Below are 16,455 nucleotides of genomic sequence, written 5' to 3'. Positions count from 1 at the left end.
CATATGTTATAGAGGAACTCTATACTTCATCACTCTCTTGCACTGCCATGTGCCTGCTGGACCTGTCTGTACAAAGGGAAGCTGTAATGTCAGTAAACGGAGTTGCTAGTTTAGTGAATGGACCCGTATGATCATTGGGAAATCCAGCGGCATATGGGAATGTGGAATGAAGGAAACATCTTGTGGTAACCTTCTGGGAAATGGAGAGTGTTAAGCAGCCAAGGAAGGAGAAGCAGCCAGTCAAAATAAAATTTTCCATCCTGCACACCTCTAAAGTGTAACGTGTTGAAGATCTGGTGGAGGAATATCAATGTATAATGTGATTTCCTTCAAAAAATCTTTGTAGTCAGTGTCGGGATCGCTGTCACTGGCTGGTGGAAAGACGTTTTTCCTCTGGTGTGGTGCCTGGTGTAGTACTTAGACCTCAGGCCACTTGGGGGGGTTGTCTCACACATGAAAGCAGATCTCCATGCAAATACTGGACTAAATAGTGAGTGAGAATTGTTTTCATGTCATCAGGGCCGGGACAAGGTGTGGGCAGGAGGGACGGCTGCCCGGGAAGCAATGGTTTATTGCAGGTGTGGGCGCCCAGACCCTAACCCTAAGGGAAGGGGGGCGCAGTTTGGCATCTTTTCCTTGGGCACTGGATGGCCTTGTCCCGGCACTGCATATCATTCCCCACCTCCACCAACAAACATATGAAATTACCTCATCATTAGTTATGTCCATTCACACCTTTATACAGTTATACTCTTTTTACTTTTTCATCCATTCATTGACATCTTACTGACCAATCATTGTCATAATGTCCCTTTCAAGAGCTCTCAGAATGTGAGGAAGATGAGTGATGAGTTCAGATAATGCAGATACAGGGTAAGATGAGCAGCACCAAGACTCAACATTTACACGTTGTAATACATTATTATCTTTCCTTTTTTTATTCCCTTTCCCTTATTTACTTTTGCTTAGTATTCCATCCCTTATTCAATTCTCATTAGTATTCCCTTAACCTTTTTTCCTTTCCAATATTCTCTTTCCCTTAGTCAGTTTTCTTTAATTATTTTTCCCTTTGTCATTATTCCCTTCCATTATTGCATTTCCCTTAGTCTTTATTCCCTTCCCTTAGTCATTATTCCCTTCCTTATTCTCTTTTCCTTAGTCTTTATTCCCTTCCCTTCTTCTCTTTCCCTTAGTCATTCTTCCCTTCCCTTATTCTCTTTCCCTTAGTCATTCTTCCCTTCCCTTATTCTCTTTCCCTTAGTCATTCTTCCCTTCCCTTATTCTCTTTTCCTTAGTCTTTATTCCCTTCCCTTCTCTTTCCCTTAGTCATTCTTCCCTTCCCTTATTCTCTTTCCCTTAGTCATTCTTCCCGTCCCTTATTCTCTTTCCCTTAGTCTTTATTCCCTTCCCTTCTTCTCTTTCCCTTAGTCATTCTTCCCTTCCCTTATTCTCTTTCCCTTAGTCATTCTTCCCTTTCCTTATTCTCTTTTCCTTAGTCTTTATTCCCTTCCCTTCTTCTCTTTTCCTTAGTCTTTATTCCCTTCCCTTCTTCTCTTTCCCTTAGTCATTCTTCCCTTCCCTTATTCTCTTTCCCTTAGTCATTCTTCCCTTCCCTTATTCTCTTTTCCTTAGTCTGTATTCCCTTCCCTTCTTCTCTTTCCCTTAGTCATTCTTCCCTTCCCTTATTCTCTTTCCCTTAGTCATTCTTCCCTTCCCTTATTCTCTTTCCCTTAGTCTTTATTCCCTTCCCTTCTTCTCTTTCCCTTAGTCATTCTTCCCTTCCCTTATTCTCCTTTTCCTCTCCCTCGTCTAGTTATCTCTAGAGATCGGTGTCTACCTTCAGTCAGAGAACTGTTGTAGAGAGGGGGGGTGAGGGGAAGTTGAGAGAAGTCAAAAGACTTCGCAAGTCCGGGAACACAAAGATTCTCTCTTCTCTCTTTTGATTGGTGGAACTTACAGCTGATAATCACAGTTGAGAATATAAAGCAGACCCCATGCTCCCTTCATTAGTACATTCTAGCATTGTCTCCAGGAATGAGGCCCGAGTTCACCATTGCCACGAGTTTGTTGCATGCTGTAGAATTAGCACTCCCACAAGAACTCCATCCACATGGACTAACCCTAATTGGGGCACTAATTCCACATGGAACCCTAATTGATGCTCTTCCAATTCAATTTCCCTTTATCTCATGGCCAAGCCAATAATGAGTCATAAAAGAGAGGTCCATAATGTGAAGACACTGGGCAGAGAAATTATTGATAAAGCTCTTCATAGTAAAAACATAAAGTTAACAGTTAAATATAAAGTTGAAATACATTTATTTGCCAACAAATAAATTTGTAAGTTTGGTCAGCCAGTCTTGTGATTTACGCTCCTCTTGAGCGAGTGACACACTTATCTCCCAGTTCAGCTTCATTGCTTCCCGTGTCACCTGTCCTCCTATTATTGGAATAAGTTAGAACATACAGTAAAATAAACATCATTGCTTCTGTCCAATGAGAAGGAAGCTAATCCAGATCCTTCATACACACTCAGAATTTGTAATAGTTCAAAATTTCACAAATAACGTTTTTTCTCTTATCTAAAAATCTACGGTAATCTCTTCTCTTTTTCTCTCTTCAGATTACACAGTGCAGAATATAATACGACTGGTGATCTCTGGATTTGTATTATCTGCTGCCGTATGTTTCCCCTACTTCCACAACAAGTGGTAGAGAAGAAGAGGAAGAACTTTTGGGAATCTGAGGACCTCAATGAAACATCTAAGTGATCATGGAAAAAGTGTTGGGTGAATTCAAAGGAACGTCTTTTTTAAAAAATAAACTTATATTCACAAAAAAACTTCATCTAAATAATAAAAAAAAAATATGAGTGATTAAACTAATGAGTAATACAGTAAGCAGTGGACAAAGAAGTAGAAGTGGTCACTGAGATCACACATGGAGGAGAGAATAACAGGAAGGAAATAAAGTGGTTTTCTTAAAATAAAAACTGAGAAAAGACCCAAAACACAAATGTCACACTTTACTGATCACGTTGTTTATTCTAAGTTCTGAAAACTAAAGAAGATATGAAGGGGGTTTTGTATATATTGGGGGTTGATTTATTAAAACTGGAGAGTGCAAAATGTGGTGCAGCTGTTCATGGGAGCCAATCAGCTTCTAACTTCAGATTGTTCAATGAAACTTTGTCCAAAAACTGGAAGCTGCTCCAGATTTTGAAGTTTCTAGTTTTAGTAAATCGACCCCCATTGTCTTTTTTATTTTTTAAATAAGGGTCAGGTAAAGTAGAATTATTATATATTAACATTTTATATTCTTATTTTTAGCCATCAGATAACATTGTAGGGTAATTTTCATATGTTTCTCCAATCTTCTTTTTGTAAAAATCTTGTAGGCTTGTGTTTATGCCTGTTACTGTGTTATTTTTTTTTAGTTTCTGGCTGGTGCATGTAGGGGTTAATGTAATTGTATGACATGTCTTCCCCTGTATGTGTGTGGCACCTCCCTTCTTCAGAGGGTATATATATATACAGGAGGAGCCGACCTTGTGGTGCAGTCCGGTGTGGAAGACCAGAATCATACAGTCAGGATCTGTGTATTATGTAAACCAGGGGTCTCAAACTGGTGGCCCTCCAGCTGTTGCAGAACTACAAATCCCATGAAGCATTGCAAGACTGAGGCCTCGTACACACGTCCGAGGAACTCGACGGGCAAAACTCGTTCTGTGTGAAGCCGCCGAGGATCTCAGCAAGCCAACTTTCCTCATTGAACAACGAGGAAATAGAGAACATGTTCTCTATTTGGCTCGACGAGCAACTCGTCAGCTTCCTCGGCCGAAAGTGTACACACGCCGGGTTTCTCGGCAGAATTCAGCTGCGACCGAGTTTCTGGCTGAATTCTGCCGAGAAACTCGGTCGTGTGTACGGGGCCTTACAGTCACAAGCATAACTCCCACAGGCAGAGGGATGATGGGACTTGTAGTTCGGCAACAACTAGAGGGTCGCCAGTTTGAGACCCCCTGATGTAAACTGTTCTACCGGGAGCATCACACTTGGGACCTGTTTTTGGGCAACCAAGTGAATGGATTTTATATATTACAACTTTCCTGATTTTAAGATATGGGCAGCACCACTAGGGAAACAGAACAGCCAAATCAATGTAGAGACAAATGTAGTGTAAAGTGAAATCCCTTATGTAAAGGAATTCTTCTGTAATAATGTGCCAACTCAACTGTATTCTGCAAATCAATTTCAATAAACTGAGTTCTTGTTCAAAGAAGAAGTTGCCTCGTGTTGTTTTCTTGAGGTGGGGAGAAGGACAGTAAAGTGATGTATAGTAAGTCATGGTGTATCCAGTGAGTTAAATCCATGACTTGGGTTAACAAGTCAAAGAGTGAACAGCAAAATCATTTTACCTGTGCAAGACGAGTGTAAAAAGAAGAATCAGCCAGCTGGCAGAGGAAGTGGTGACGGTGGCTGGTGATGGAGGTTCTGGCAGTGACGGGTAGATTAGTACTTCATACACCTCACTTAGTAGCAGTGGAAGTTAATTATATATTTCTGTTTCTATTATTATCCGTACATCTACCCCAGTAATTTAAGGGCTAGATTCAGCATTGATTTACGCCGGCGTATCTATAGATATGCCGCATAAATTCAAATCTGCGCCGGCGTATCTTCTTTCTGTATTCAGAAAGCAAAATATGCCGAAATTAGCCTAAGATCCGACTGGCGTAAGTCTCTTACACCGTCGTATCTTAGGGTGCATACTTACGCTGGCCGCTAGGTGGCGCTTCCGTCATTTTCGGCGTAGAATATGCAAATTACCTAGATACGCCGATTCACAAACTTACGAGCGCCCGGCGGAATTTTTTACGTCGTTTGTGCAAGGCTTTTCCAGCGTAACGTTGCTCCTGCTTCTATGAGGCGTACGCAATGTTAAGTATGGACGTCGTTCCCACATCGAATTTTGAATTTTTTACGTCGTTTGTGTAAGTTGTTTGAGAATAGGGCTGGACGTAATTTACGTTCACGTCAAAACCAATACGTCCTTGCGGCGTACTTTGGAGCAATGCACACTGGGATATGTACACGGACGGCGGGTTCGTAAAAAACGTCAATCACGTCGGGTCACCACCCATTTACAAAAAAAAAAAAGGCCCCATCATACTCATTTGAATTAGGTGCGCTTACGCCGGCCCCATTTACGCTACGCCGCCGTAACTTAGGAGGAAGTGCTTTGTGAATACAGCACTTGCCTCTCTGATTTACGGCGGCGTAGCGTAAATACGATACGCTACGCCGCCGTACAAATGTGCCGCCCCTACCTGAATCTAGCCCTAAGTTTACAATTCTTATCAGCACATCTACCCCAAACGATTGCCTATAGGTTGTATCCTAAATTTACAATTCTGAGGCCCCGTACACACATCAGAGAAACTCGACGGGCAAAACACATCGTTTTGCTCGTCGAGTTCCTTGTGAAGCTGCCGAGGATCTCGCCGAGCCAAGTTTCCCCATTGACTAACGAGGAAATAGAGAACATGTTCTCTATTTGGCTCGACGAGTTCCTCAACGGTTTCCTCGGCCAAAAGTGTACACACGACCGGGTTTCTCCGCAGAATACGGCTCCGATCGAGTTTCTGGCTGAATTCTGCCGAGAAACTCATTCATGTGTACGGGGCCTTATTGGTACATCTACCCCAGAGAAGTGCCTGATGCTGTCATGTGAGTTTACTATTCAGTGAGATAGCAATGGAAGTCATACCTTCCCATAATGACAACACTGGACTCCAAACAAGGTCCTTACTATCATGTAATCCTACTAGACCAGTAAACCTGGGTACAAGACCAGCAGTACCCACCCTAAAATGTCATATGAGTTTTATCTAGTACATCATATCAGATAAGGCAGATCTGAGATCTGATTGGCTATCACAGATTATTCCTATTTCTATTTTCAGACAACATTGGTGTTAAGTCTGGTGAAATGTCCATAAATAACATTCAGGAAGTGAGAAGACGCTCATAACTTCTGCTTCTCAGAAAGACCGTCACAACTTCCAAGTCCCGGATACCATGTCTGTCTTCCTTGCCATTCTGTGTCTATGTAAGTAGAATGTATTTTTTTTTTTTTTTTATACTTAGTATTCTAATATTTTATTCTGAGTATCAAAGTATCAGTGTCTTTCCTTTGAGATTGTGTGAAACGTAAAACAACTCATTATTATGAACCTGTTAGTGGCTCGATGTAAAGGACACTTATTATATTTGCATCTGTTGTGGATAAAGTATGACGACCCTTCTTTTTTTTCTTCTTCTTCTTCTTCTTCCATCCAATGGGCACTGTATGAACTGTTTCTTTCCATGAGAAATCCTGTACATCATGTTACAGTTGTTGTTAATTAGTATCCATTCTCAGTGATGGTGGATTACACATTATAGAAAGGAGCTACAGAAGACATCTAAGCAGAACATTTCTTGACTTGCGCTGTTATTATCATTGATTGTAAGCTGTGTTCATGGTCTTGTCACTCAGGCTGGAAGGTTCACATTATTCTAGATAAGTCACAACCAGAAATGTGATTTTCAGAAGAGCTTTGTTTTAATTGTAAGAGTCAATGATGAAGATAGCTGGATGTCATCTCTAAGGAGAAAAATGCAGTCAAAGGTTGGGGCAATGCTAGGGTTGGGTACCGGGGTACATGTCCTGGTTCTACTGCTGAGTGCCTCTCGTCTCATGTGATTAGGATATTGTCCTAAGTTATATCCTGTATCCAATTAGATCTCAGAATCTCCACCGACTATACAATTTGGGGTGGGTAGAGGGTCTGATCACTTCATGAGGGAGTTAAATTAAGATGTCTAGTCTGGTAAAGGGGATCTGGTGGATACATAGTACAGGTCTGATGGCTGGTTAACTTGAACTGCAGAAGGAGGAATGGGAACGGTCTGGTTGCTGATTGAAATAAGTTGTTAAAAGTGGTGGTGTTGGGGGGGGGGGGGGGGGCTTGAGGCGACATAAGGCATAAAAGAATTGTCTTGGTAAGGTGGTTATGATGGATGTATAAAACGATCTGATGGGTAAATGAACTTGTCCAATTGTTGTGTAAGGGGGGGTGAATATCAGGACAATTGATGGCTACACGTTGGAGGAGTGGTAATGTTATATCTGGTTGCTTAACCCTCCAAACCACAGCTTGTCACATAAGGGAGAGCGTCAGTTCCGATCTTCTTATGGTGATATGAGAAAATTGAGAGTCTAACATTTTTGCTATAAAGAAAATGTATAATTTCTAACTCAAAATCAAAGGAAGAAAAATGATTGGAATGCATTAGATTTGTTTTACTGTATTGTACATAGCAATTTCTAAAAAGTGCATTTTGGCTTTTCAGCTTTGAACGTGGGAGGATCTGGTGAGTACAGAGCTGACATTGAATAATATATCATAAACACATAAATACTACAAAAAAATTTTTTTCTTTTTTTTTCTTTTTACAATTTTGGTCTAAAAGTTGTCTGAGAAAGAAGAGGTTTGGATCATTGATTGTAATTTTGTTAATAGCTTTGCATTATGCAGTGGTAGAAGACAGTAGTAAAAGTGCAGGTAAGTTACATTTACACACCGCCGAGAATAAACTGTCATTAAATTTACTTAAATGTATCACACAAATGTTTGCAGAAAAGACCCGTAGAACTGAGATTTGAATTTGTGTCTAACCTAAATTGATTTGAAACTTTCAAAGTTCCAATCTGAGTAAATTTCTAGGAATATATTTTTTGAATGTATTGAAGTGAATGTGAGATGGTTTTTGATGGTTGCACTTGACCCTTCAGGGAACTTCTAAATTAACTACTGTCACTAGGGATGAGCTTCGCGTTCGATATGAACGTATGTTCGACTCGAACATCGGTCGTTCGATCGTTCGTCAAAACCCAAACAAAACGGGTCGTTCGCGCCAAATTTGAATGACGCAAAACGTCCCATAATTCACTGCGGCGTTGAGCGCTGATGATTGGCCAAGCATGCTGTATGTCCCGCATGCTTGGCCAATCACAGCGCGCAAAAAACGAAGAGCCATAATTGGCCAAAGCCAGGCTGGCTTTGGCCAATTATGGCTCAGGGGGGTTTAGTACACGCCCCACACTATAAAAGGCAGCCTGCAAGGCGGCCTCGTGTAGTGTGTTCCGGCTTTGTTACAGAGAGGAGCAGTCAGACAGTTAGAGAGAGAGAGAGATAGATAGAGACACAGTGTCTTTTCTACTAGATAGATAGATAGATAGATAGATAGATAGATAGATAGATAGATAGATAGAGCAGGAAGGCTAGTCAGTATAGTTAAATCTACAGTTTGTAGAGAATATTTTCACATCCCTAGGAGTTGTCAATATATTTATAAACTGTATAGCTCAGCTAGATCTGCTATTAGTATCTGTCAGGCAGGAGATTGTGCTTGATGCAGTGCTCTAACGTGTTGTATTGCCTGCATTAGGGTTTAGCTTAAACATAGTACTCAGTGTTATTCAACGTGTGCTAGTTAATTGCACATACACGCATTACCTGTTACTGCACGTGTGCTATTTATTTGCACAGAAACGCAGTCGCTGTTAATGCAAGTGGGCTATTGAATTGCACAGAAACGCAGTCGCACTTACTGCGCGTGTGCTGTTTAATACCACCTAAACGCAGTTGGTGTCACTGCGCGTGTGCTGTTACATAGCACCTGAACGCAGTCGCTCTTACTGCGCGTGTGCTGTTTAATAGCACCTAAACGCAGTTGGTGTCACTGCGTGTGTGCTGTTACATAGCACCTGAACGCAGTCGCTCCTACTGCGCGTGTGCTGTTTAATACCACCTAAACGCAGTTGGTGTCACTGCGTGTGTGCTGTTACATAGCACCTGAACGCAGTCGCTCCTACTGCGCGTGTGCATTTTAATACCACCTAAACGCAGTTGGTGTCACTGCGTGTGTGCTGTTACATAGCACCTAAACGCAGTTGGTGTCACTGCGTGTGTGCAGTTTAATACCACCTAAATGCAGTTGGTGTCACTGCGTGTGTGCTGTTACATAGCACCTGAACGCAGTCGCTCTTACTGCGCGTGTGCAGTTTTATACCACCTAAACGCAGTTGGTGTCACTGCGTGTGTGCTGTTACATAGCACCTGAACGCAGTCGCTCTTTCATGCGAGTGTGCTGTTTAATACCACCTAAACGCAGTTGGTGTCACTGCGTGTGTGCTGTTACATACTACCTGAACGCAGTTGTTGTCACTGCGTGTGTGCTGTTACATACCACCTGAACGCAGTTGTTGTCACTGCGTGTGTGCTGTTATATACCACCTGAGCGCAGTTGGTGTCACTGCGTTTGTTTTTCTGGGCTCCGCCACCAGTGCCTAAGGCCTAATTTTTCTTCCCCTGTTTAACAGGGGCGTATAATAACAATTTTTGATGCAATACTTTGCACGTGGCTCTGTGTTGCTCTCCAATTACAGTATGTTTGAGGGGTGCCCTTTTTTCTACAATTTTGCTTTCACAAAAAAATAATGGCCCCCCACCACCCCTAAAATAATCAAGATATTGTTGCCACATAGCACGTGCGCAAGCAGTATTAAATTACTTTTTTCTTATAATAATTTCATGTTGTGTAGGGACATTTATAAACACGTGACACTACTATAGACACACAGCAGGTGTGATATTTAAAGGAATTTTTCATTTTTTTCACTTTAAGCTTTATTAAAATGGCTGCTCCGGAAAAAACGGACGTTTTTAAAACTTTTTTTTCCATTGATACATGTTCCCTGGGGCAAGACTCGGGTTCTGAAAGACGTTTTCCAACATTAAATTGAATATTGGTCTTTAAAATTAGCGTTTTTTTTTAATTCGAACGTTCGAGTCCCATAGACTTCAATGGGGTTCTAAATGTTCGCGCGAACCCGCGGTCTGTTCGAACGTTCTGGTGCGAACCGAACCCGGGTATGTTCGGCTCATCCCTAACTGTCACCCAAATGGAGGGAATACGGGGGTTCCCTATTATTGTGTATTACTGTAGTGGCTCTACTTAGTCAGACACTAATATACATTGTTCTACATCCACTGCACAGCATTGTGTGATTATCAACATTTTGATTATAATTAATATATTCCCCTCATTTGTGATTTATAACAATTTCCTCTTCCAGAGCTCCTCTCTCCTGTACAAATAAAAGTGACCCCGTCCAGGGTAATAGAAGGAGATGAGATGACGGTGAGATGTGACACCAGACTGGAGCCACGTAGAGGCGGCACAGAGCTGCACTTTGCTATCTACAGAAATAGACGGCCTGTGCAGGGATTTATATTTGATACATACAGAGATGGACGGCCTGTGCGGGGATACATATCTGATACATATAGAGATGGACGGCGGGGATTCATATCTGATACATACAGATATCAGGTATCTCCCCCCCGTCCATACAGAGAAGGACGGCCTGTGCGGGGATTCATATCTGATACATACAGAGTGCGATCAGCTCAGCTGGAGGATTCTGGGAAATATACTTGTGAAATGATGGGGAGGAGATCTGGCTCTATGAAGAAGATGAGTGATGGGATCTATATCCAGATACATGGTGAGGATGTAAACCTGAATGAATACCTTTGGTCCAATCATATATTATTTTTATATACACTTTCTATTTCTTTATTCCCTTACAGTCACATGTTGAGGGATTAGGATTCATACTGACCAATCATTGTCATCCTTTCCTCTTCCAGAGCTCTTCTCTCCTCCAGAAATAAAAGTGACCCTGTCCAGGGTAATAGAAGGAGATGAGATGACGGTGACATGTGACACCAGACTGGATCCTCTCAGTGGCGGCACAGAGCTGCACTTTGCCTTCTACAGAGACGGAGGGACTGTTCAGGACTTCGATGTATCTGATACATACAGAGTGCGGTCATCTCAGCTGGAGGATTCTGGGAATTATACCTGTGAAGTGAGGACGACGTCTGACACTGTGAGGAAGATGAGTGATGGGATCTATATCCAGATACAAGGTGAGGATATGAAATGAAGTCAATATTAGTTATGATTAATTTTATATTACTTTTAGACATTTATACTGTTTTGGGATCTACAGTAGGTGTTTGTGATATTGTGTTTTTAGCACGACAGCATCGCGCTGATTCTCTGCGACATGGTGCCGAGATCTCGCCGACATCTCGCACTCACTGGAATAGTGACAGCACATCCCAGCAAGCGCGTCATAGAAGCGACGGGAGATCCGACTTGGATTCCCGCCAATTCTACACATGTGCGGCGTTTGTTATGAATCCTGAGGGGGAAGTCCCCGCCGGATTTTAAATAAAAATCCGGCATGGGTTCCCCCCTCAGGAGCATACCGGGCCCTTAGGTCTGTTATGGGTTGTAAGGAGAGCCCCCCTACGCCGAAAAAAACGGCGTAGGAGGTCCCCTCTACAATCCATACCAGACCCGTATCCAAAGCACGCTACGCGGCCGGCCAGGAAGGGAGTGGGGACGAGCGAGCGCCCCCCCCCTCCTGAGCCGTACCAGGCTGCATGCCCTCAACATGGGGGGGTTGGGTGCTCTGGGGCAGGGGGGGGCACTGCGGCCCCCCCACCTCAGAGCACCCTGTCCCCATGTTGATGAGGACAGGGCCCCTTCCCGACAACCCTGGCCGTTGGTTGTCGGGGTATGCGGGCAGGAGGCTTATCGGAATCTGGGAGCCCCCTTTAATAAGGGGGCCCCCAGATACCGGCCCCCCACCCTAAGTGAATTGATATGGGGTACATCGTACCCCTAACCATTCACCTGTAGGAAAAATGTCAAAGTTAATAAACACACCACACAAGGGTTTTTAAAATAATTTATTTTTCTGCTCCGGAGGCTCCCCCTGTCTTCTTTATTAGCTCTTTTACCAGGGGGAGCTTCTTCTTTGACGTCTTCGGGTGGGTGGGGGCCGCCGTCTGGTTCTCTTCCACCGCCGGGGGGGGGGGTCGCTTTTAAAAAAGCCCCCACCCCCCGGCGGGTTTCCTCCGGCGTCTTCGGCGGGGGGGCCTCTTCTTCCGCTATCCCGACGGGTCTTCTCCGCTATCCGGGGGGTCTTCTCAACTCTCCGGGGGTCTCCTTCTATGTTCGCCGCTCTCCGCTGTTGACTCGGCGCACCCCGGTTCTTCCTCTCGCTGTCCGGTGCCTTCTTCTTCCGTGCTGTACGTCTTCTTCTCCTTCCGTGCTGTGAGTTCTTCTTCCGTGCTGTGACGTCATGTTCTTCACTTCTCTTCTTCTCCCGATGTTGACACGTCGCCTTTCCTCGCTGCAATGACGTGTGCGTGGCTTGCATCGGACCTATATAGGCCTCACAGTCCCATCATGCTCTGTACCTATCCATGTGATACCTACCCATGTCAACAGCGGAGAGCGGCGAACATAGAAGGAGACCCCCGGAGAGTTGAGAAGACCCCCTGGATAGCGGAGAAGACCCGTCGGGATAGCGGAAGAAGAAGCCCCCCGCCGAAGACGCCGGAGGAAACCCACCGGGGGGTGGGGGCTTTTTTAAAAGCGACCCCCCCCGGCGGTGGAAGAGAACCAGACGGCGGCCCCCACCCCCCCGAAGACGTCAAAGAAGAAGCTCCCCCTGGTAAAAGAGCTAATAAAGAAGACAGGGGGAGCCTCCGGAGCAGAAAAATAAATTATTTTAAAAACCCTTGTGTGGTGTGTTTATTAACTTTGACATTTTTCCTACAGGTGAATGGTTAGGGGTACGATGTACCCCATATCCATTCACTTAGGGTGGGGGGCCGGTATCTGGGGGCCCCCTTATTAAAGGGGGCTCCCAGATTCCGATAAGCCTCCCGCCCGCATACCCCGACAACCAACGGCCAGGGTTGTCGGGAAGGGGCCCTGTCCTCATCAACATGGGGACAGGGTGCTCTGAGGTGGGGGGGGGCCGCAGTGCGCCCCCCTGCCCCAGAGCACCCAACCCCCCCATGTTGAGGGCATGCAGCCTGGTACGGCTCAGGAGGGGGGGGGCGCTCGCTCGTCCCCACTCCCTTCCTGGCCGGCCGGGTAGCGTGCTTTGGATACTGGTCTGGTATGGATTGTAGGGGGGAACTCCTACGCCATTTTTTTCGGCGTAGGGGGGCTCTCCTTACAACCCATAACAGACCTAAGGGCCCGGTATGCTCCTGAGGGGGGAACCCATGCCAGATTTTTATTTAAAATCCGGCGGGGACTTCCCCCTCAGGATTCATAACAAACGCCGCACACGTGTAGAATTGGCGGGAATCCAAGTCGGATCTCCCGTCGCTTCTATGACGGCTCTGTCTCCATCGTGGCAAGCCAGCTCGGCGCTGGCTCCCGCGATGGGGCTCGTAGGTGGTCAATCTCGCCGAGAAAGGGAGCGAGATTGACACAATATCGTGTGCACATACTGTATATCCAGATATATGGTGGGCATATAGGTGGGTGACAATTGTATTAATGATGCACTGTATGTATAATATGTTGCTGGTATTGTGGGGGTGATTGATGTGGTGTGTCTGCTTGGCCTGTTACAGTTCTTGTACCCAAGGTATTTACAGTGCCTTGGCATTTTTCGTGTTTTGTTGTCTCACAACCTGGAATTAATATGGATTGTTTGAAGATTTGCATCATTTCATTTACAAAACATGGTATATAAAAGAAAATGCTACTGGCGCAAAGAAAGCTAATTGATCTCTATTGATTCAGTATGCTGCAATCAGATGTATGCCACCCTAGAGTGGAATAAATGTAATATAACCAATTGTGGATTGCGCTGACTACTATGCCCAATTAAATGATATTTTATCGTGCCAAATACATATATACACTGCTCAAAAAAATTAAAGGAACACTTTGAAAACATATCAGATTTTAACGGGCAAAAATCTCATGCTGGATTTCTATACTGGTATGGACTGGGTAATGTGTTAGGATCTATACTGATATGGACTGGGTAATGTGGTGGGATCTATACTGGGATGGACTGGGTAATGTGTTAGGATCTATACTGGTATGGACTGGGTAATGTGTTAGGATCTATACTGATATGGACTGGGTAATGTGTTGGGATCTATACTGGTATGGACTGGGTAATGTGTTAGGATCTATACTGGTATGGACTGGGTAATGTGTTGGGATCTATACTGATATGGACTGGGTAATGTGTTGGGATCTATACTGATATGGACTGGGTAATGTGTTGGGATCTATACTGATATGGACTGGGTAATGTGTTGGGATCTATACTGGTATGGACTGGGTAATGTGTTGGGATCTATACTGATATGGACTGGGTAATGTGTTGGGATCTATACTGATATGGACTGGGTAATGTGTTGGGATCTATACTGGTATGGACTGGGTAATGTGTTGGGATCTATACTGACATGGACTGGGTAATGTGTTGGGATCTATACTGGTATGGACTGGGTAATGTGTTGGGATCTATACTGATATGGACTGGGTAATGTGTTAGGATCTATACTGGTATGGACTGGGTAATGTGTTGGGATCTATACGGGTATGGACTGGGTAATGTGTTGGTATCTATACTGATATGGACTGGGTAATGTGTTGGGATCTATACTGATATGGACTGGGTAATGTGTTGGTATCTATACTGATATTGACTGGGTAATGTGTTGGTATCTATACTAATATTGACTGGGTAATGTGTTGGGATCTATACTGATATGGACTGGGTAATGTATTGGGATCTATACTGATATGGACTGGGTAATGTGTTTGGATCTATACTGATATGGACTGGGTGATGTGTTGGGAATGAAAGGATGGCACATCATTTGATGGAAATGAAAATTATCCCCCTACAGAGGGCTGAAGTCAAAGACATCCCAAAAATCAAAGTGAAAAAATTATGCAGCAAGCTCGTCCATTTTGCTGAAATTTCATTGCAACAACTCAGAATGGTCCTCAGTAGTTTGTGGCCCCCACGTGCTTGTATGCATGCCGGACAACATCAGGGCATGCTCCTAATGAGACAACGGATGGTGTCCTGGGGTATTTCCTCCCAGATCTGGACCAGAGCATCACTGAGCTCCTGAACAGACTGAGGGGCAACCTGACAGCACCGGATGGACCGAAACATAATGTCCCAGAGGTGTTCTTTTGGATTTAGGTCAGGTGAGCGTGGGGGCCATTCAATGGTACCAATTTCTTCATCCTCCAGGAACTGGCTGCATGCTCTCGCCATATGAGGCCGGGCATTGTCGTGCACCAGGAGGAACCCAGGACCCACTGCACCAGCGTAGGGTCTGACAATGGGTCCAAGGATTTCATCCCGATACCTAATGGCAGTTAGGGTGCCATTGTGTAGCCTGTAGAGGTCTGTGCTTCTCTCCATGGATATGCCTCCCCAGACCATCACTGACCCACCACCAAACGGGTCATGCTGAACGATGTTACATGCAACATAATGTTCTCTGCGGCTTCTCCAGACCCTTTCACGTCTGTCACATATGCTCCTGGTGAACCTGCTCTCATCTGTGACAAGCATGGGGCACCAGTGGCAAACCTGCCAATTCTGGTGTTCAATGGAAAATGCCAATCAAGCTCCACAGTGTCCGTCAGTGAGCACAGAGCACACTAGAGACACTAGAGGACCTCGGGCCCTCAGACCACCCCCATAAAGTCTGTTTCTGATTGTTTGGTCAGAGACATTCAGACCAGTGGCCTGCTGGAGGTCATTTTGTAGGGCTCTGGCAGTGCTCATCCTGTTCCTCCTCCACAAAGGAGCAGATACCAGTCCTGCTAATGGGTTAAGAACCTTCTGCGGCTCTGTCCAGCTTTCCTAGAGTACCTGCCTGTCTCCTGGAATCTCCTCCATGCTCTTGAGACACGGCAAACCTTCTGACAATGATACGTATTGATGTGCCATCCTGGAGAAGTTGGACTGCCTGTGCAACCTTTATAGGGTCCAGGTATGGCCTCGTGCTACCAGTAGTGACACTGACCCTAGCCAAATGCAAAACTAGAAAAAAACAGTCAGAATAGATGAGTAGGGAAAAAAAATGTCAGACACCTCCACCTAAAAAAACATTCCCATTTTGGAGGTCGTCTCATTGTTGCACATCTAGTGGACTTGTTGTTTATTTCGAAAAGAGAAAAGCAGCTGAAACGTATTAACAACCCCCTCTGTATATACCCCTCCCCCTCTGTATACACCCCTCCCCCTCTGCTACTTAACTGACCAGATTAATATCCCAGGAGTTTTGATTCAAAAAGTGTTCCTTTAATTTTTTTGAGCAGTGTATATATGTGGGCAAGTGTGCCCTGCTTCTTGTGGGAAATCCTTAGTGTTCCCAATGCCTACTATTTAATCAATATAATGTGCCAAACAAAATCAAATTTACATATTTTTATTTGATTTGTTTGGCACATTATATTGATTAAATAGTAGGTAGTG

At 44.4% G+C, this 16,455-nt stretch overlaps 1 protein-coding gene across 1 annotated transcript in view; it reads left to right on the top strand.

Annotated features, from left to right (window-relative positions):
* LOC120920242 (Fc receptor-like B) overlaps positions 1-873 on the top strand; it is a 31,031-nt gene extending 30,158 nt beyond the window's left edge. Inside the window, exon 4 of the mRNA XM_040332207.1 lies at positions 820-873. Within this exon, the coding sequence (XP_040188141.1) occupies positions 820-848 (29 nt within the window). The 3' untranslated portion in view covers positions 849-873. The remainder of the gene's footprint in view (positions 1-819) is intronic.
* The last annotated feature ends 15,582 nt before the right edge of the window (positions 874-16,455 follow it).

This window comes from Rana temporaria, chromosome 13 (genome assembly GCF_905171775.1).
Source record: "Rana temporaria chromosome 13, aRanTem1.1, whole genome shotgun sequence".
Lineage (NCBI taxonomy): Eukaryota > Metazoa > Chordata > Amphibia > Anura > Ranidae > Rana > Rana temporaria.
The sequence above is the reverse complement of the archived record's forward strand: the minus strand, read 5'-3'. Positions and strand labels throughout refer to the sequence as shown.